The 20840-nt window shown below is 38.6% G+C and overlaps 1 protein-coding gene across 1 annotated transcript in view; it reads right to left on the reverse strand.

Moving 5' to 3' along the window:
- The window catches only part of grik4 (glutamate receptor, ionotropic, kainate 4), a 153227-nt gene extending 137822 nt beyond the window's left edge, over nucleotides 1-15405 (reverse strand). Inside the window, exon 1 of the mRNA XM_054620398.1 lies at nucleotides 15324-15405. Coding sequence (XP_054476373.1) covers nucleotides 15324-15405 — 82 coding nt within the window. The remainder of the gene's footprint in view (nucleotides 1-15323) is intronic.
- Nucleotides 15406-20840: the final 5435 nt, after the last annotated feature.

Raw genomic sequence — 20840 nt, forward strand, 5'->3', positions numbered from 1 at the left:
CACAATCAAACAACTTGAGTACTGCACTCTGGTCAACATCAGACCTATTTCATTGCAATCTGTCTGTTTTTAGTCCAGGGTTTTTTTTCTCATTTTATTTTTATCCACCAAGGATGTCTTTCAGGCAATAAGAAATATCCTCAACATATTACATTTTGAGTCATGTATCCTCACCTTCTGGTGCTGCTTAAAATAAACATTGTTTTGTCCCTGGCTCATGGCAAACCGTCTATGTCCTCATTTATGTTATTTTTGTTCTTGCTATATTTTAAATGTTGAGACCCCCAATCCTTTTTATCAGATCAATTTCATTTCCTCTAACCTTCAACTCTTATTTCACCTTTAATGAGTTTTAAATTAGATTTATAATTCAGTCATTTTTTACTGTAAGTTTGACCTTATGTTAATGTTCAAGATATACACTAAACAGACTTGAATGTAGTCACTAAGCAACGATCACAGAAGCATAATTAACTGGGAACCATTGATACCACAACCTAGCAGCAAAAAGTTTGTTTGAGGAAAAAAAAATAAAAAGATTATGTTGCCTTACAGCAACCTCAGTTTGTTTCTTACGACTCACTACCATCATCCCTCATGACGGAGGTCTGTCCCTCCATCTTATTGATCAATCTCACTTGCTTGAGTAGAATCACTGAAAGAAACCACATTTTCTGTAACCAAATCATAACTGTTGAGCTCTGCTGCTGCCCATTTGCTTACAAACAGAAACATATCTGGTAAAAAAAACCTACCTAAAGCCTCAAACAAGCCAACTAAAAGTCCCTCCCAAGGTCAGTGAACCATTAAGCAAGCAGCTGTCCCTTGCCTCTTGGAGAAGTCTGGTAAATTAACCATTAACACATGGCAATGAATTTAAAATAAAGCAGCAGGCACAGCCACAGATGTACACACAGATACAAAGATGGATGAAAGCTAGTGAATGCTTCCATTTGTGTTTGCACACAGGTAGGTGCACACACTATCACATATGAGGCATCTGTGGGGACAGAGGTGGTGCTCCAGGCAAGGGTGGCAGCTGCCGATGGCTGTGCCAGCCGCTTGTAATGGCAGAGGGCCTGGCAACAGCTGGTGAGAGACGCTCTGAGGACTCGCCAAACTCTTCACTGTGAGCCATGATCAAAGACGGGGCATAATGGAGTGGGAATGGCGGAACCGGGTGTCAAGGGAGGAGTGTGTATATCTGCCATGGGGGATGGGTCTCCATATGCGCACGTGTGTGTGTGCATAATTTACTCATGCAGGTACAAAATGGATGGATGAGATAAGAAAAGGCATTTGACACCAGAGCACAGGAATCAAATCAGTGTGCAACTACACCAGCTGGCTATTAGGAGGTCGGTATTAACAGACTACTAGGACTGATACACTGCAAGCATATATCTTTTCTGAAACATGTTTTGGTAAATGTTAATTCAGCAGTAGTGCTTTAAAAAAAAGATTATTAATGATTATAAATGTAAATTATAAATGGTCCCAACTCCACTACTGCGCTATTGATTGTATGCATATCAGATGTGCAAGTTACCAACCAAATGTGCAAAGACAGCACATTTAATCAAATTTAGTAAACCTCCTCAGTAGCAGGCTGAATTCGGAGGTTATGCTTCCTTTTCAGCATCACTAATGCATTAAACATGATGGCCCAGTAGACTGTTTTGCTATTTTGTGTCATGTTGTTCAGCCAACACCCATTTCTAAAAACCCTTAGCTAGCCTGAGGCTACTGAAATACATTTTAAAAATGGCCTTGGCATTTCAATAATTGAATGCAGTGTATTTCTTAAATATCAAGCCTTTACTTATTAAGACTCTTGACTCAGATAGCTGTTCTGAAAGAAGTTGTATTTAATGTTTTAGATTCAAGAAGTCATATTTATATTGGTATGTTTATCTTTTTACAAGATAAAAGAAAAACTTTATTTCAAATTTGTGTTTATTCTGTAGTTTGTTGTTTTGTCTCTCCATCTGATCTGATCAACTCAAGGCTTAATACTCAAAGTATGGCATTGAAGTTATTTCAGTTTCTGAAAACAAAATATTTGACATGGCCTTAAATGTTTAACACTACCCAAGACACCCAGCTGGCCAACAGATTAAAGCACTCGCTCACCTCCACAAGGCCTGCAGACAGATCATGTCCATGTTGTTGCACTAGCAATTGTTACTATTTGGTCAGGGTGCCGGTATAGAGGGGGCTCGGACCCGGGGGGATAGAGTGAACCTATGTGAAGCTCCATGTCAGATAAAGGGCTTCAGCTGTTGACTCCAAATGTACTGGAGGAGACACTTGACTGTCCTTACCCTCTGAAGGTCAACAGTGACGAGCAGCATAAAAGGGAATGGGCAAATCCGAATTGGAAGAAAGAAGGGGAAAATGAGATACCATACTGCATAAAAAAATGAATAACACTTCAGAGAGAAATAATAAAAATTCCCTGCTGCACCATCTCACAGCCCCCAGCGGCTGAAGTGAGGCAGAGAAAACAGGAGAGAAAGAACAACAACTATGATAGGTCAATGAAACTGCTTGGCCATAGCACCAGGCTATGTCTCCCCAGTGCTCTAATCTCAACTATTACTGGTGTTTTTCTGCAGTAATGGAGCAAATCCCATACAAACTGTGTGTGATGTTCCAAGCCCACGCCCATTAGCTTCAGCATGCTGCCATCAAATTGAGCGTACATGCTTCTCTGCCTGTACTGCAAGGACAATGTGTACATGGGTGTGTGTATCTGTGAGTGTTTGTGAAAGTGAAGCTTCTTCTCTTGAATGAATTTGACAGGGATAGTTTCCTGTAATGTCAACCATTTGTCAGTCACAGTTAACTTACTTAGGTTCTATCATTATAGCCTATGTGGGATTTCTGCTATAACTACCGTATAGTCCACTAATTCATTGAGCAGTTTTAATTAGTTTTGTTAAAAATAGGTATTTGTATTTTCTGATGTTGTGTCTGTGTCTGCATCTGTCACTGGGAAAAAATAGTCAACACACCTTTTCTCTAGATGATATGCAGCCGAGCCTCATCTGAGCTGTAAGCGCTTACAAGTGTGGTTACATTTTTTTAAACTTGACGCAGACAGCGCTCGCTGGATTATTTCTAATGTCAAATCCAAAACTAGCTTGGGCAACAGGTCTCACATGTGCTTCTACTAACACACTGACAGGCAAGAGCATGTTGGTAGGGTGTGTAAAATGTTCTAAATAAAAGACTTTGGACTGGTTAATCAAAACTTAAATGACATTTTTGTCATTACAGTGAGAGTAGAGTACTGAAAAAAGGTATCGTTGGTTAACCGTTGCCAAATTCAAGGTATCCGTTAAATTGTGAATGGTACCCAAACCTAATCAATTCTGACACTTTGATCTGTTCAAAATCATCATCAGAATCACACACAACCATCCTGCCATCCCTGAACATTACCACTTACAAATTAAGTGCTATCATTACTTCTAATTCTATAAATGCAATTACATGATGAAAATGTACATTAAATAGCAACAACTTTGCTTTTAACACATTTTAGGTGACCAGGACAAAACTATGACATTTCAAGGTACATTTCATTTTAAGAAAACATTTTACACAGGTGCATGGATTTTTCTCCATTAAAAACATTAAATAGTAGTGAGCTACTTTCTAGCTGTCACTGGCAGGACTCATTTATTTTGTTTGTTTCCAAATAGGAAATAAAAACTTGTTTTTTTATGTAAGCGACATTATATGGAAATGAATTGGTTCCATTGTAACTTTCTTGCTATAAATAACAATGCAGAGATGAGGTTCTGCTTTTTAATAAGTAATGTTGCGTTTAAGACATAGAGAACACGATGTAACAGCCACTACAGCTGTAGCCTTCGAAGCATACAACTCTTGTCATTGTAACAAGCAGCTAAATGAGCAGACATCAGAAAGTTTAAGTTTACTGACAGCACAGTTAAAAATATCCAGATAGAGACAGCCAAAGACGGAGAAAAAAAACCTGCGCTTGTTGATGCCTAAGTACTGTGTAAGCATGAGCTAGTGTATTCATCTGTATGTCATTGGCATTGATGTTGTGTTGTTCTGCTCTAATCAAAACCCAGTCAACAAAAGCTGTTTTTCCCTGCTACCTGCCAGTAGATAATAGCTCTCCACAGGAGGAAAAACAGAACATTTTCAGCATTAATAGCTATATTTCCACGAATCAAGGCAAAAGCACAAGCACTGGCAGAAGTTCATGGAGCTTGCATGGTTGGCCGTGGCAACGCATATTTAGTTATTTTGAGACCAAAGATGTTATCACAGCAGCGGTGCACACATGCTGCAGGTGTAAAATTGGTTTGACAGTGGGAATACATTTCCAGTGTTTGTTTGGCATCAATCATGACTAATCAAATCATCTCTTCTAATTTATTTTAAGAGTAGTGCTCTTTCTACAATTCCCTGACTGTAATGGACGAGGAGAGTCAAGATCCGCTGCACAAAAACAGCTACTGCTAAGAGGAAATTGATGGCCTTGTCTGGGTGATGCAGTGTTGTAAGGCGCAAATGTGGAATGAATAATAATAAACATAGGCAAACCTTCCCTGCTTCTTCTATGCAGGGCGAAGTATTGATGTGTTGCCACAGCAAGTTAACAGGGACTTAAAATAAATCCAAGGGGTATGAAATGAATGCATGAGTCACTATGTCCATCTTAGGTTGACATGAAAAGTCATATACAAACAGGAGGGAATCAAACACTCTGACCCGCTGGTCAAATGTACCACTTGATTTTCTGAGGCAAAATGTAACAATGTGAGATGATGAAAGAGAACGGTGGTTCCCGATATTTTAGGCATAGGATGATAGCTGACTGGGGCAAACAATACATTATAAATTGCATATTTTTTGACATTGTAAAGGATATACCATGTGAGCTTGTTTTAAAACAATAGTCAGGTTGCCAGCTGAAGATCAAACAGGTTATACCTACTGTATTTATTCCAGCAATGTGATGGGGACAAAAAGCCGCAGTCCTTCTGTGCCAAAATACCTTCTTAATTTTATCTGAACTTTTAAATTTTAGGCCTCAGCAGTGAGTTAGACAAATCCATTGAGTATCTCCCAATGTTAGTATTTTCAGAACAAAATTATTGGTCTTACTATCCCTCCAACGCATCGAAAAATCATTGTCTTGGGAATTCTGTTCTATATGTATTTTACTTTAAAATATTCTTTGTTGATTTGATGAACTCAGACTGCTGAAGCCTTATATTAGGTCTCATACTTAGATACTTTTTTTTTGGTGAATGAAGACTGCATGCATGAATGAATGAATGCAGATTTCTATTGAAAGTGCATTCGGAAGGCATGATTTAATAGCTAGCACGCACAGGAGGAATGTTTACATTAAGTATAACCTGTTAACAAACATATGGGAATGTGAGTATTATTTTACAACAATCTTGAAAAACAAGGGCCTTCACAAGAGCTAGGCTAGCAGTAGCCTATACAAAATATAGCTTGTTAGAGCACAGTTTTACCAAAACCAGAGGTATACAAGTGCTGGTTTCATAGGCAGGTATCAAAGGTAATTCTTTGTTAAGACTTTGTAATAGGTACGTAAATGGCGGAACACCCCATATTTCTACTGTTTTTATTGCTTATTTATAACACTTTTTATTTTTTATCTTTATTTTTTCATTTTTTTATTCTTATCTTTTATCTCTTTACTATGTCTCTTGTGTGCACTTTACTCTATGCTGCTGTAAGCCTGCAAATTTCCCCGCTGCGGGACTAATAAAGGATTATCTTATCTTATCTTATTCAGCATTTCAGTGGCACAGTCTTCATCATAACATTTGTTGTAGTTCTTTTGTACACGATTCCATTTAATTGTTGAAAATCCTATCAAATCTAGTTTGCTTGTTTCACTGATCCTATATTAAACTTGTATTGCAGCTTCAAAATACCTTTCATTGGTTCAGTTTATTGAACTTGCAAGAGCAATTAAATTTAAGTGTGCAAATGTAGTTAGTGCTCTTGTGTACATTCAATATAACATTACTCCAGTCATCAGTGTAAAGAATTTATCGGCAGCCAAACTTTATTTTTCATGTATAAGTTTAGTTTAGTTTGTTAACTGGATCCACATTAGCTGATGCCTTGGCGGCTGCTACTCTTCCTGGGGTCCACAGAAAGGACAAATGTATAAAGGTATAATGTATAAAGGCAATAGACCAATAAACATAATGTGGCATCTCCTTGCCAGCATTTAACCTCATTCCGTGATTCTGCTCTACAACGCCTTGGTTATATCCTTCATTTTACACCACAGCAAGACTATGAAGCCCACACTTTTACTGTTCATGCGCTCATTTCATATGAACTAAGCTCATGCCTTCCATCTCAGCATGTGGCAAGCTCCATTACACAACCACAAACATTACCCCGCAGCTTGTAATTAGTTTGTTAATAATTTAAGTACCAATGTTTTCATGTTTGTGTGTGTAGCTGAGTATAGAGAACCATTTTCTATAAGCTCACATAGTTTGTACACATGTGTATAGGCAAATGAGCAAAGGTTCATTTGATTTTGTCTTTATCAATCCCAGTGAGAATACATTAATTCAGGAGGGTGTGTTTTGTGTGTGGTTGATCTAAGCATTGTGCATAGGCATGTGGTGTGTGTGTACACACCACATGCCTGTGCACTGTGACTTTATCAGATTAACTGAATAATTTATGTGGTAAACTCAGGAGCAAAGTAGTGTGCATAATTGCATAACATCATTCCTATCTGCCATTCCTTCCATTAACTAAACAATTGGTCCCAGCACCTGCCCTGGTAATTAAAACCTTAGAGATTAATCATTAACTCCCCCCCCTTTCAGATGACGCCTGAGGTGGAGATTTGTCTCTGCATGCACATGGTCTTCATTTGACTCAAAACACATTTTCCTCCCCAAAAAGTCCTAAGCAACCATTCAAATTGGGTGACTGACTTCTGAGGAAGCATATACTGTAACAAAGGACATTGTTGCCTCAAGGCACACACACTGTTATTTAATCAATAGTGGTATAAAGGACCACTGTCGATCTGTGATATATACCAATCCCCCCTCACGGTTCGACAACGTGTGAACTGCGGATTAATAACACAGTTTAACGTGACCATCACAGTGTGAAAAAAGTTTTACTGACAATTGTTGTCCGCCAATATTCAGTAAAATATGCGCTCAGGACATCTTTTATTCTTTATAGACGATCTCTGATCATGTTACATTGTAAACACGAGGAGGGCTAGTGATGTAGGCAGCATCGCTAACTACCAACAAACGAAGGTTCCGTTCAGTTACATTATGATGTTTTCAGGCTCTGTTCAGTGAAAATGATTATTGGGCGTAAATAAATTACAAAGTTATCATGGTGGTCACATGTTATCGTGTAAAATGTAGTGTTGATGAAAAAACTTGAATAAAGAGGAGATGCTTTCACACAACATATCTAAGCAGCTTATAATACATCATCAAAACTAATGAAGACAAGATTTTTGTTTTAATCCATAAAAATACAATCTTTTATTTCCTTATCATTTGAATTGTGTGTTTTAATGAAGAAAACACACTATAAAATGAATTTAACAAAGTAAAAGGATAGTAATATGTGCTCCCTTTTTTCTTTAATGCTGATCTGATCTGTGACCCGTGACTCTGATCCGAGATACGATTGAAACTGTGAGTTTTGTATAATCCATTGCACCACTATTAATTAAGCTCCCTTTTCTTTCTGATATTCCCACATTACAATCGCTGGCATCTTAGTGGAACAGAGAGAACTGGGCAGTTGGCTCATGTAACAGGTGGTCTCCTAAAGACAAGTTTAGCTCAGAAGTTCCCTGTAGCTTCAGATCTGTGCATACACATATCCGAGTACCATTAACCTAATGGCTTGCACAGCACATCTTTGAGTAATTACAAGCAGGGAGATTAATCATGAAGTCTCCTCACATGGCTCCTCAGCTGGACATCAGTCTCTGCTTTAGCCTCCGTTCATAAGAAACATGTGAAAATGTAATTTCAGAAGAACTAAGGCTACAATTGAAAACAACACATGAAACTTCATCTCAAAGACCATTACTCAGCTCTTTCCCAACACACCATCTTCCCTGTTCTTGAAGGGACAGTGAGTTAAATGAGTTCATAGAAGCCAACTGAAGTCAAGAGTGTTTAAGAGCAAAACAAACCTGACTGGATGCAAGGGCACAATGACTCAGCCATGGTGGTTCTAGCAGCCAGCCTAAATAAGTCACTGGAAGTGTGCATGGGGTTGAACTGAAGGAATTGACAGTGTGGTGCTGCTGACTTGTGGGCATTAGCTCAGCAGGGCTAATTATGCTATTAGCGTCTACCTGTGGGCTTAAATTTCACAGATCCACCCTACGTGCCCGAAGTGACTGGACACACATACAGTAGAGAACAAGTGTGAACACGTACAGGAACAAACACATGCAGGCACACACACCAGCTCAGTATCCCTAGACATTGTGTTCATACTGGATGATTTTGCAGTACATGTGGTATGCCGAATGTCTACATCAGTGCAGGGAGCAGTGTGCCCTTTATGTGGCGATGTTAAAATAAAGATGTTTACTGCGGTTGATAAGCATATGGCCTTTCTGACATTCATGCTAAAGGGCAAGTCTGAAACAACGAGTGCTTTTTGTTTTACTTGCCTCAGCTTTACTAAACCTTGAACATACTGTAGCTGCCATGCACCAATATTGTTGTAATAAATCTTTTTGAAAAACTGTATTAAATGTTGAAAATATCTTTGCGGTAATGTTCATTTTAATAATAATATGATATCTGTGTGTGTAATGTATGGATACAGGTGTTTGGGTTTCTAGGTAGTACACAAAAATGCATTTTCATGCGGACTTCCCCTGTGGCTACAACCTAAAGACAGATGGCTAGTGTATGCAAATCTATTTAATTAACTTCTAACAAGGCGTCTCTCTCATGATTCACTACATCATGAACTGCGTTTTGCCTTCCTTAAATCTATCTCATGATGAACTGAATCGCACCCTGACTAACAACTTAAGTGATGCCAGTCTTGGGAGGCTGGGTTAAGATGGTGCAAACTCTTCCTCTGACACTGAGAAACTGGAGCCCATTGAATTCAGCCCATAAAGAATCTGCTAACATGTTCTCCCACTGAGTTTGGATAAAAAATATTTATCTGACTTTTTCCTGTGGAGCCAGTCTGGTTGCTGCTCCCACTCTACTCACGGGTGCTCTGTAATTGTTGTTTTAGAGTAATGTGAAGAAAATTTTGTGTTTAACTAACCTCAGGCTGGATTTCTTGCAATGTGTTTGAGTTGTGAATACAGCTGCAGGTTTAACAGAGCATGTATGTCCCAGTGTTTAGATAAGTCTAAAATGTTACTTTAAGTTAGAACGTCAATATGAGTTGTTTTAATTTACAATTCACAAAACCCTGCCCCTCGCTGCTACTCTGTCAAACTGTCAGAGCTACCATGGAGCCCACACTGTCACCTACTGCACTCCCTGCATAGATATTATCGAATTCTTTGGTAAAGAAAAATAACAATTCCAGGGAGAAGGGTCTACAGTATGCATTTGAAGGATCTGTCCAGGGTGTCATAATGATTCAGCAGGTAAAAGTGGTTAAAACGATCGAGATAGAAGCTAAAGTCTACAGATCACAGAGTATATGTGAACTACAACATCACCTGGCGATCACCAGGCCCAGCCCAAAAATGAAAAACTCTTAAACAATTGCACGAGAGTCTACTGACCCTGGTCAAAGCTGCCCAATTATACGCTATCATTGGCCAGTCTGTGTTCGAGAGGCAGGACTTAGCCAACAGTAAAATGCTACTTTTCTGCCAATTATACATGAGAAAACGTAAAAAAAAAAAATACTAAACCATTTTAAGTAGAGTGCAGAACTCTGCCAGGTGTGTCTGCAACAACTTTGCTTTAAAGTTTGATTTCATGAATACATCCCACAATTGGCTTACTTTCTGTCTAGAACGCAAGGGTATAAGACATGTTATTCACTTGCACGTCTTACACAACAGATAAGCTCTCATTTCAATCTATCAGATGTCAGCTGCCGAGCAGTGGCTGAGTGGCGGTAATGCATTTCAATCTGAGTGATCACTTGTGGCCCCTATCGTCCAGGGGAAGGTTAAGAGTAGTGAGCGAAAGTGGGAGTCACGCTAACCCCAAGAAGTCCTTCAGCATACAATCCTAAATGAGCAACCAACACTTTATGCAATTTCGTGCAGCAATATGCAAGATTAGATGTGCACACGGGCAAAAACTCACTCACACATACACTCATGACTTATGGAGGAGATAATAAATAAAATATATGTATATATTAGTATATGCTCAGCTATGGCCATGCTTTAACAATAGCATGTAGCACTAAAGATAACAGTATGACATCATTGAGACAGGGGAGATCTAGCCACCTTAACAGTCAACACAAAAACCTGAATGATCAGTGTTCTTAAGGTTGATATGGCTTACAAGTTTGTGAAGGGACATTTGTTCTGAAAGAGAATCTACTCAAAAGTAATTTCGCAAAAGACTGGAAAAACGTTATGGATATAAAAAGGTGAAATAACATAATATATAGTGCACTATAGGAGGCAAGCAATTTGGGATGGTCACAGTATGAAACTACTGTTTTTGCATTTAGTGGAGGAAGTTAATGACTTTCAGGAGTCTGAAAAGGACACCCCTGGGCATCTGAGAGGCTGAAAAAGTTGATAAAAAAATGGGCAAAGAAAACCAACAAACATAGACAGCCCAGCTCTCGAGGCATCCCCGAGGACCCAATAATAAGAAATGTGTTTTTCATGAAATGTCAGTGGCAGTAAGATATCTGTTTTTCAATAGATTCCCCTGCCAACCCTTTCCCTGTAAATGGTTGTGTATATTGACAATGCATACATGTCTTGAAATTGGATTCAATGATAATCAATGAAACTAACTACATATTGTTTGATTAAAAGCGGAATAACATGCACAGAGTTCACACAGGTCACTGACTGATCCATATATGAATATTTAGCAACTTAAGATTTAAGAAAGGTTAATGATTATCTTTCAAATTCATGTGATATGTTTTAGGCCATCCTACCCGATGAAAAACATTTAAGCACAATTTATATGTCTATTTCAGGGATTTGTAATGCAATACAAATCAATATCATGGAAGGTTTTGGTTCCATAAATCCATTATGAACACTAACAAATGCCGGGGTTAGAGATGGTGTGTGTAGCTTTCAACAGATTTCCATAACAATAGATACTAATCCATACTCTCTGGTTAAGGAGAGACTACACATGCTCTAAAAAATAAATCCAAAGCCTGTTCTCTTGCTGTATCGCAGATAGCACATTTAAGGTGAGCGAAAGGATCCGACAGCTAAATTTACGTTGGTCTCAAAGGAGACGGCCTTACCTGTTGTGAAGCCCAATGTTATAGGAAACATTCTGTTGGCGAGAGGAGAGAACCTGATGTGATTGCCTCTCTGGATTTATTAATAAATAGACACAACCTCTACCTGTATGTCAAACTCTGATTTGGAATCTCTTAATATAAAGTAATGTAGTTGATCATGCTAAATAAATTATTAAAAAACATGTTTAAAACCTTAATGATCACTTTATAACAAATTTCTATTTGCTATAAAGTAAAAAAAAATTCTACTTTTTCTATTTTGTTCATTTCAAGAGGTGCTAAAAGATAGAAAAACAATCCTTCTCCGGTGACGTCTCCTACTGCCTTTGATTTACAAATAGAAAATAACTGTCTTTTATTTCTGGTATTAAATTGGACAGAGGCAGTGTGTGTGTGTGTGTGTGTGTGTGTGTGTGTGTGTGTGTGTGTGTGTGTGTGTGTGTGTGTGTGTGTGTGTGTGTGTGTGTGTGTTTGCATGAGGCGTTTATGGAGTGAGGGCTCTGCAGTGTAAGAGAAAATTGACAGTGTTGGTGAATGTAGCTTGTAGTTCATCTATAATTCTCCTATTTTCCTAGATGTTCACCCCACCAGACACCAGCTCATAGAACTGATGTGTGTGTGAAAGATGATTTCTCCAAGTTAGCATAAGCAGATGCTTATTTGGCTGGATGAAATTAGATGGCAGACACTTTTTCACTTGACTAACGGGGAAATACCACCCACAAAAAAAGTTGCACCATATGGTAGTGAACAAGGATTTTATTGTAAATTATGCAATATCTTCTCTTTTTAAATGTTTTGCTCATGTAGTCCCATGTGTGCATGAATAAGAGGTCTTCTTAACAGGATTTTCTTTCACTGTTTTTCACTGAATTGATATTACCTAATATATTTTGATCTAGGTCTATTAAATGCCTCTTCATGATTAGTTAAAACTTCACTTGTCTGTGTTGTATTAGAAGCTTTACTGGAGCATTTGTTTTTATATACTCGTGGGTTAATATTGCTGTAATGAATCTATAATTACTCTGCAACAACTTCCAAAACACTAGAAGTTAATACAGCAAGGGAACAATGAAATGAAAGTAACCTTTTATTTGTGCCTATCTTACCAATCACAAGGTCTATGAGGGGGCATGTAGACCTACCATACATGCCAACTGATTTGCAAATGAAAGTCCAATGTATCCCCAGATTTGCCAAAAAAAACACAGCAGAGACAAAGACAAGTTCCTCACTGAGCTTGCTGCTGGCTGCTGAAGGGTCCTGGCGGGAATGTGTCTGGGGCGGGAGGTTGTTTTTGGCCCTGATACTTTCAGAGAAGGCCAGACAGTGACATTAAGCCAGCCAGGCAGGACTCGAGGGACAGCCACGTTAAATACCATCTCCTGAAGCACAAATGGCAGGGAGTTTGTTGTGGTGTTTGGGGGAATGTGGTTGTTGTGCCTTGGTGTGCCTTGAAATGTGTGTGTGCCTGTCTGTATCTGAGCTTGAGCACATTTAGGCCTTGCATTGCCTTGTGCAGAAACACAAGCACACAGAGCACACACAGACACATACTGACATTACTCTGGCAAAGAGACTGGTGCTGTGAGTAGATGAAATTAGAAGAAATGCAACAGGCCAGATGCTTAATTATCCAGCAAGGATGCAACATGACTGAGATAAACATAAACTGCCATTGCTGCTTTTGTACAATCAGATGGAGGAGAATGCAGAGACATGGGGCTGCTTGTCATTTATCTAATACTATTCCCAAAAAGTAATAATTTGTTCTGGGTCTTGTTGATACAGTAAAGTTTGAACCTGTGTTGTATTCAAAATACCGGAGGTTGATTTGAGGCATCATATGCAAAATCCACCAAAACTCCTTAGCTGTGCTGGCAGAGCGGTGAGACGAGGAGCAAACAGGAGAGTGATACAAAACATCTCATGCTCAAAAATAAGAAATGACAGAACAAGATACTATTCAAAGTTGACGGCTGAACAAACTCCATTTTGTCAAGGCTCCAAATACTGGAAGGATAAATAAATTCTCTCACAGAATAGGAGAAGTCAAGAGCAAAGGGAAAGATCAGAGTTAGGCACCATTAAAGATCCAATATGCGTTTATGAGCCCGTAAAGCTGGGTTAAACTAAATTATGTTTGCATCATTACTAAAACACATTCCTCCAGAAATGAGTGCACTGCACTGCTGTTTTATGATGCTAGAGACTAGCTAGCACAAAGGCAAACAATATATTTTCAATACTTCTACCATTTTGACTTTACTTGATGTTCCAATAGCCATACAATAACCACATGGGGATTTGTATATTGATTTTCTGTTATTACCTTCCACCCTTTTCCCCTGATAACAAATCTTCCTCTCATCTGCCTGTTCAATGAGAGTTGACAACTGTTCTATATATTTAAAACAAGCCACTCATAGACCACGATGGGATCAAAGTCTGTGAGCCGTAGAATCAATCGGATTTTCAATCTCTATTTTTACCTCAACTACCTATTTGTTTCAATATACAGCACACACACACACACACACACACACACACACACACACACACACACACACACACACACACACACACACACACACACACACACACACACACACACACACACACACACACACACACACACACACACACACACACACACACACACACACGACAAGGGGTCTATTCATAAATAAATAAAGAGAGTGTCAGTCAAACTTTTGGTGGACGGTGGAGCTAGTGACAGGGTGTCAGCGACCTGCTGACTGTAGGAGAATAATAACCAGAAGGACCAACTCCCATTGGTTACCAACAGACTCTGGCAGGTTATGAGACTTTTGAACCATGCCCTCTCAGCTGCAACGCCTAGTCAGTTTCAACCGTGGTCCAGCAATCTGCCACATTTTTCAGGAGCAGAATATCCCAGTGGTTTCTGCTAGACTTCACTATTGCGTTTAAGCTGTTCCAACTGCTCGTGTAACAATGCCATTGACTTAGCCAGAAATTATACTAAACACACTATTAACAGTTTGAAATGGTCCAGTAGTAATGCTCAAAAATCACAATATATGCTATAATGTGTCAGTGAAATGTCTACTGAGCTTCACTTGACATTCCCAAAAGTGGGGAAAGCTGCCTATAGGACATTTTAAACATCTGGGTGAAAGCATATATTAAGTTTAGGATTTAAAAACAGTCTGGACTAAGATCACGGCCATGGATACATATTCCAAAAAGACAAGTTCCACTTGGATTGCACAACTAGTAAAAATCTGTTGATATCTTTGAGACATTTGAGAAAGAAAGTTTTATTATATTTGTCCTATAGATGTCTATGGTAAACTGTGGTATAGTCTTAATAATTTAACTCTGCACAAATATGTCATTCATTTCTCTCCGCAACACACATAGAAAAAACTATTTTTTCTTGTCTAAGCTTGGCTGAGTGTATTTCAGAGCCAATTAGGAATGTTTTTTTCCACACAAAGTTTTAAGCCACTTGATACCTCAAGCTATATGTGACTTTTTTTCAACACTTTTGATTGAATTTCTTCAGCCAATTTTTCCCATTAGAGACTGTGAAGTTAGACTGTTCTATCAATTTGAGCTGACACTTGAACAGCAATTTGTTTTAAACACAAACTTGATAATTAAAATTTGAAATTAATTTTTTTCATTCATGTAGTAGTAGATGAATCCTAGAAGTGCGAGTTGTAATCTCTCTCTCTCTCTGAACCATTAAAAATAAGACCTCCGGGGTCAACATGTGTCTGCAACATTTTTTCCACTACTACCAGACTGTAAAATATTCCCATTTAGTCAGAAAAATTTACCTATTCTGAAGGAGAGCGGGCCACCAGAGGTGCTTCTCACCAACATGGCTAAGAAGAGCAGAAGCGCCCAGGCTGTGAGCATCTTCTATGACTCCTCATGGGTCCTGCCCCGGGGGTGCCCCTGTCACAGCCACCTGAAAAATAAACAAAGAAGAGCAAATCATTTATACATCAACCTACATGAAGAGGGACACACAAAAGCCAGAGCTGTGCAGCAGACTGTTTGACCTGCAGATATACAGTGTTTTCCTTCTCTCTCTCTCTCCCTTTCTCTCTCACTCTTTTTGTCTGACTGCCTCTATTGTTGCATTCTGGGAATCTGTTAGTGAGAGTGTGAAACTGCTGCTAAGTGAATCTGAGGCCCAAGGAAGTTTTGATTACTTTACTCCCCTCATTGCTGTTTTTTCTGTGTTAATGGATGTTTTAGTGTTAGTGAGTTTGTTTCTTGGGTTTTTGTTTTAATGTTTGTGTTATAGAGGGAAAGATGAGCAGAAAGGCACCTTCCATAATGCACTATTTGGACCCAAACATTTGTCCTGGTGATGGTCTAAACTAAAAGCTAGACTTTATTCTTATATCCTTGCATTGAGATTATGTGTGTCCAGAGCCTTTGTCTCTTCATCGGTTTGTCACAGGCAGTCTGAAAAACTGAAGTGAATTCGAATAGAAGAAGATTAGAAGTCTATGAGAAAATTACCCTACTTTTCACTTGATTTATTACCCCAGTAAACATTGTAAACATGAGTTTATGGTTTCAGTCGCAAGTTTTAAGTCTTCTTCAATACAGCATGAGATTCATTTTGTAAATCATGGTCCCATTTAGAGTAATATATTCGATAAAGCAGGGTATGCATTAGGGCGTGGCTACATTGTGATTGACAGATTGCTGCCACCGCATTTTCTGGTCTAGGTTCTTGTCCAACAACCTTCACCTTTTCATAGTGTGTTGTCAGTTAATAAAAGTTAATTGTAACCGTTTTTTAACCTAAAAAAGTCTTATTCACTGTTATTAATACATGCTATGGCTGCTCACGTATCTTGATGAAGGGCGGAACACTACAATATTGTAATAGGTATATCATTTTTTTTATTTGATTGTAAGAGGTTGACCAAGAGGGAAAACAGATTGTACAAATGCTTGATAGTGATCCAAATCTGGATGCACTTCATGTCACTTCTTTCATGAAGGCATCCAAGGCTTAAAATGGTCACAAATGCCAAAAAGCACAATATGTATAAGTTATTAACATGATATTGTGTCACGTGTGTCAATTCATTACCTACGGTTCCCTGTGATTCTTTATCTATACTTTAAATTCAGTCATACTATGCCGAGTTTCGGAACATGTTGAGATGATAATCAGTAAGTTAGTTTTAGTTCTCCTTTAAGAGACCCACAGCAGTGAGGATAATGAGGTACATTGGGTCCTTTGGAGGGAGGGACATTATATTCTTACTCATGGGAATAGTTTAAGTGCAGGAGAAGCTGGGCCAGTATTTATCAAAGATTTCAGACTGCCTAATCAGTCCTAATTGAACCATAATTTAAACAGAGATTGATAGATTTAATGGCCTTACTTTTAGGCTTCGGAGAAAAAACATTCAATGATTCAACAAATCACTCTAATCTCTTCCAGGATTTAGAAGACCTGCTGAGTTTTTAGAAGTTCCCAGCAGGTGGACAATGAAGGGACAGGTGCAAGCTTAAAGCTGTGGTCGGCAACATTGGAGAACCCAGCAAGAGTAAGCTAAAATTTAAAAGTATTCAACTAAAGAAAACATCTTATTATACCGTAGTTTTCAGCCGCTGCACGCTGCTGCTCTCAGCAAATAAAGCTCTAAACCCACTGTACAGAGAGACGCAGTTAACAACTAAATGATGAACATAGTGTAGCATGTTCCCCTCAGAAGTAGGTAGAGACCAAAAATAGAGCTAAAAGAGAGTGAAAGTTGGACTCATATTCGCCAGATGATCATAAACACGACTCCAAATTGATGAATGAATGTTGCTCATAGTCTACAGGTGTATATATAAGGAAACATTTACTAACAAGTTTGCCATATAAACCTAAAGGTTATGCAAGTGTTGTGTTTAAAAAGAATAATATTCCAGGTTTAGGAGAAGACATATTGTTTCATTTTAAATCAGTTTTATCAAAAACATGTTTTTACCTGTGTGTAATTACTGTACATTGTCATGGATGTAACACTTTCCTATATTTTGTTTAGTTTGTATTGCATCAAATTAAGCATGGTTCAGTCTGGTAATGTTTTGATTGCACACCAGAAATATTGAGAAAAATTGAGTGGTTCTGCTTGGCAGGACAGAGGGCAGGGTCTTTTGTTTTGTAGGTGTTTATTTTGCAGAGAATAGACAGTTTTTTTGAAGATTTTGAGAGAGGTCAGTGAACAAAGGTCAGTGCAACCTCAGTGACAAATTGTACTGGAAGGGAAATTAATAAAATTCTTTACCTTGGACAGACAACAAAGTCTCTTTTGACTCCTCTTTCCAAATATAGTGAGTCAGTTTTATTTGTTAGATGCATGGAGGACAAAGCATCCAAATGTCAGACAGTACACCTGTGAAGATGGCAGGCAGCAAGATTAGCGCCGCCAGACTCAATAGACTATGGCTTCTATTTTCGTACAGGCCCAAAGCCAGCAGAGGTGCAAATGTAGCCACAATGTCATTTTCATCAGGAGCCAGTCACTGTGTTTGTACCTGTTTGGTTATTTCAGAAATGTTAGCACATTTGTCTCTCGAGGTAGTGGGTGTTTTCTGGATTTGGGCAAATGTTTACCTGGAGTGTCTCAGCTGGCCACCTGGACTTCACTAAAGGACAACAAATCAAAGAGAGGGGTCTGAAAACATAGGGGAGGTCTTGCAAGAACTGACGGCAGCTCGCCAAAGTGCTATGAATGTTTACAACAACACAGTGGATGGCACAGAGGAGTTCAGACTCCTATGTTCAGTGGAAGAGTTTTTATATTTTGTATAAGGTTTATTTTCCATTTTATTTTTTTATTCCCTCAGGTTTTAGTGTGTACTTCTTCTGACTTGTATACTAGTGTGTACTATAACACAGTTGAGATGAATCTGAGCAGCAAATTGGTAACACAGAAGATGTTCAACAAGGCCATGCGTCTCTCTGGGTCTCTTGAATCAATTGTCTGGCAGGGCAAAATCAGTTTGATGTCATAGAAGCCTATTAAAAAGGTAGAATCTATGTAATACATGGACAAAATGCTTCATTTGAGAGCAAATTGATAGCAACAGCTCCATCTCATAGTCCTAAATAATGTATACTGTGTACTCTGTGTATGAAAAAAAAGTTCCTTTGGATGGTGTATTTTGTTGATAAAATATCATCAAGCCTTTCGGTTCACAACTTCCATTAAAATCTGAAGTTCTAGATAGGGGAGTGAAGAAGTGCATTCTGCCCTTTCCAAGCAACTCCCAGGAAAGTCTTTGTAAGTTAGTGTGAAACCATATGAGCCAGTGGTACCAGTACAAATCTATGATTATCATTCTATTCAACTCTCTGGTTGTGTGTGTTTCTGTTTATAACCCTCCTAACACCCTGATAAGATTCACTCAGGCTGCAACGGCATGTGTTTTTACTTACTTACTTAACTAAAAGGAATAAAATAAAGCTTGTTTTGGGGGGGCAAAACAACAATATAAAAAGAAAAAAATATGATGAATATATTCATATGTTTGGCATTGGACATTATGTCAGGGTTAATGGCACAAACTGGCAAGAGGAAAGAGTTTACATCAGGTTCATGTCAATCTCGTCTGCCTAGCGTTTTTTTTGTTGATAACGTTTGGTGGCTCACTGCCTGTGATGGACAATAAGACTGATCATGGGTTCTGAGACTACCTTACTGAGTTATTGCTCAGGAGAGCCATGGATAATTGCTGGATCCAACTGTCAACACATCAAGATCATTTCAGAGACCTTTCCTAGGAAAACTATTCAAATAACAGCTGTCAAAAGCCTTCCCTCGAGGGTCTCAGAAAAGAAAATGATCCAAAATTAATTGAGTACTGAAAATTCCTTACAGCTTGTATCATTATGCACACTGGGATTACCGCACTATATTGTTCAATTAGACTGATTCTGGAGCAGCATATTGTAAACAATGAGAAATGCTGTCATAGAACTAACTACTGATAGCCCAGAATACATGCTTTATTACAGCAGCAAAAGAAAGATGCAACTAAAAAGAGGATTTCTCGAGATGAGCGTGATTCTTAAACACACACAACTGAAACATGTTTGATGGACTCAGCTGGCCCAAACACACTCTTTCACAGTCCTTGAAAGTAACTATGGCAAATCAATGTCCATGGTAGCTCAGGTACTGTATGTACCAGCAGCCTCCTCCCTAAATTACCATTGAGTAGAGACAAAAGCCTTGGCAGGCTTTAGATCGGTAGTCAATGCAATCTGTAACACTAATGGTTTTTGATTGTGATCAGCTTGTGAATGTTAGAGCTCAACACAAATTCCAATACACTCAATACAGGGGTAAAATGAAGATTGATTTGAATGATTGTTGTTTTGCAAAACTCCTTAATCTTTTATGTCAATTTGAATTCAGCTTCTGATCTGAGACACACAAACAAAGATTGACTCATATCTCTATGTCTGTATTGCAACTATGCTGCAGCAGAATTATCTTAAATGCACAGTGCTCCTTTGAAACATACAGTACATATTGTAATTCCAAGACACATAACGCACCAGTCAACAAGTGGTGAAAACATAGGGCAAAGTTAGGACATCGAGGGAAAGGCAATAAATTGTGATGTACCTTGGTATCCTAAGCCATAAATATCCCTTAGATATTTCTTATCTGTGCCAGCAGAGTTTACATGCACCAACTATCTGTGTTTGAAACCAACAGTATTCATAGACATTTTTGTTCACACATATTGGACAGGACTCTCATGACAATATGATTCTTCCTGAGCGCCAGAATCAACAACACCTATAAAAGTCCCTGCAGATACTGGGTTGTGGAGGAATGAAGAGAACAATAGCACAGATTACTCTTACTGTGAGTGGCATGAATAGACAGACGGGCAATCATACTGTATAGAGTTTTACCCATTGCAATTTCAGTATAAGCCTCCCCTGAATACTGAATAGGCTGAGGATCGTGAAATAAAACCTGGCTATTATAACTCCTCTTTTGTTTCTTTCCTCACAGAAAAGCCAACGCAGGCTGAGATGGTGAGATGAAATCAGAGAAAAAGGGGACTGCAGTGTAATCATAGCTGTTCTGAACACAGCTTTAAAAACAGTGGGAAGGTTTCAGATAGTATATAGTATAACACAAACTGTACACTGTAGTTTCCTTATCCTAAAGGCCTTTGAAAATTGTGCTTGACTTTGAGAAAATATGGCTAAGAGCTGAGGAAATGAAAAGAGAAAAAACTGAAATCATCTGAAGCTATGTTGTTCGTATCTGCTGTGGAACCAAAATACAATTTACTAGAAAATGTGA

The sequence above is a fragment of the Anoplopoma fimbria genome, chromosome 1 (assembly GCF_027596085.1).
Source record: "Anoplopoma fimbria isolate UVic2021 breed Golden Eagle Sablefish chromosome 1, Afim_UVic_2022, whole genome shotgun sequence".
Lineage (NCBI taxonomy): Eukaryota > Metazoa > Chordata > Actinopteri > Perciformes > Anoplopomatidae > Anoplopoma > Anoplopoma fimbria.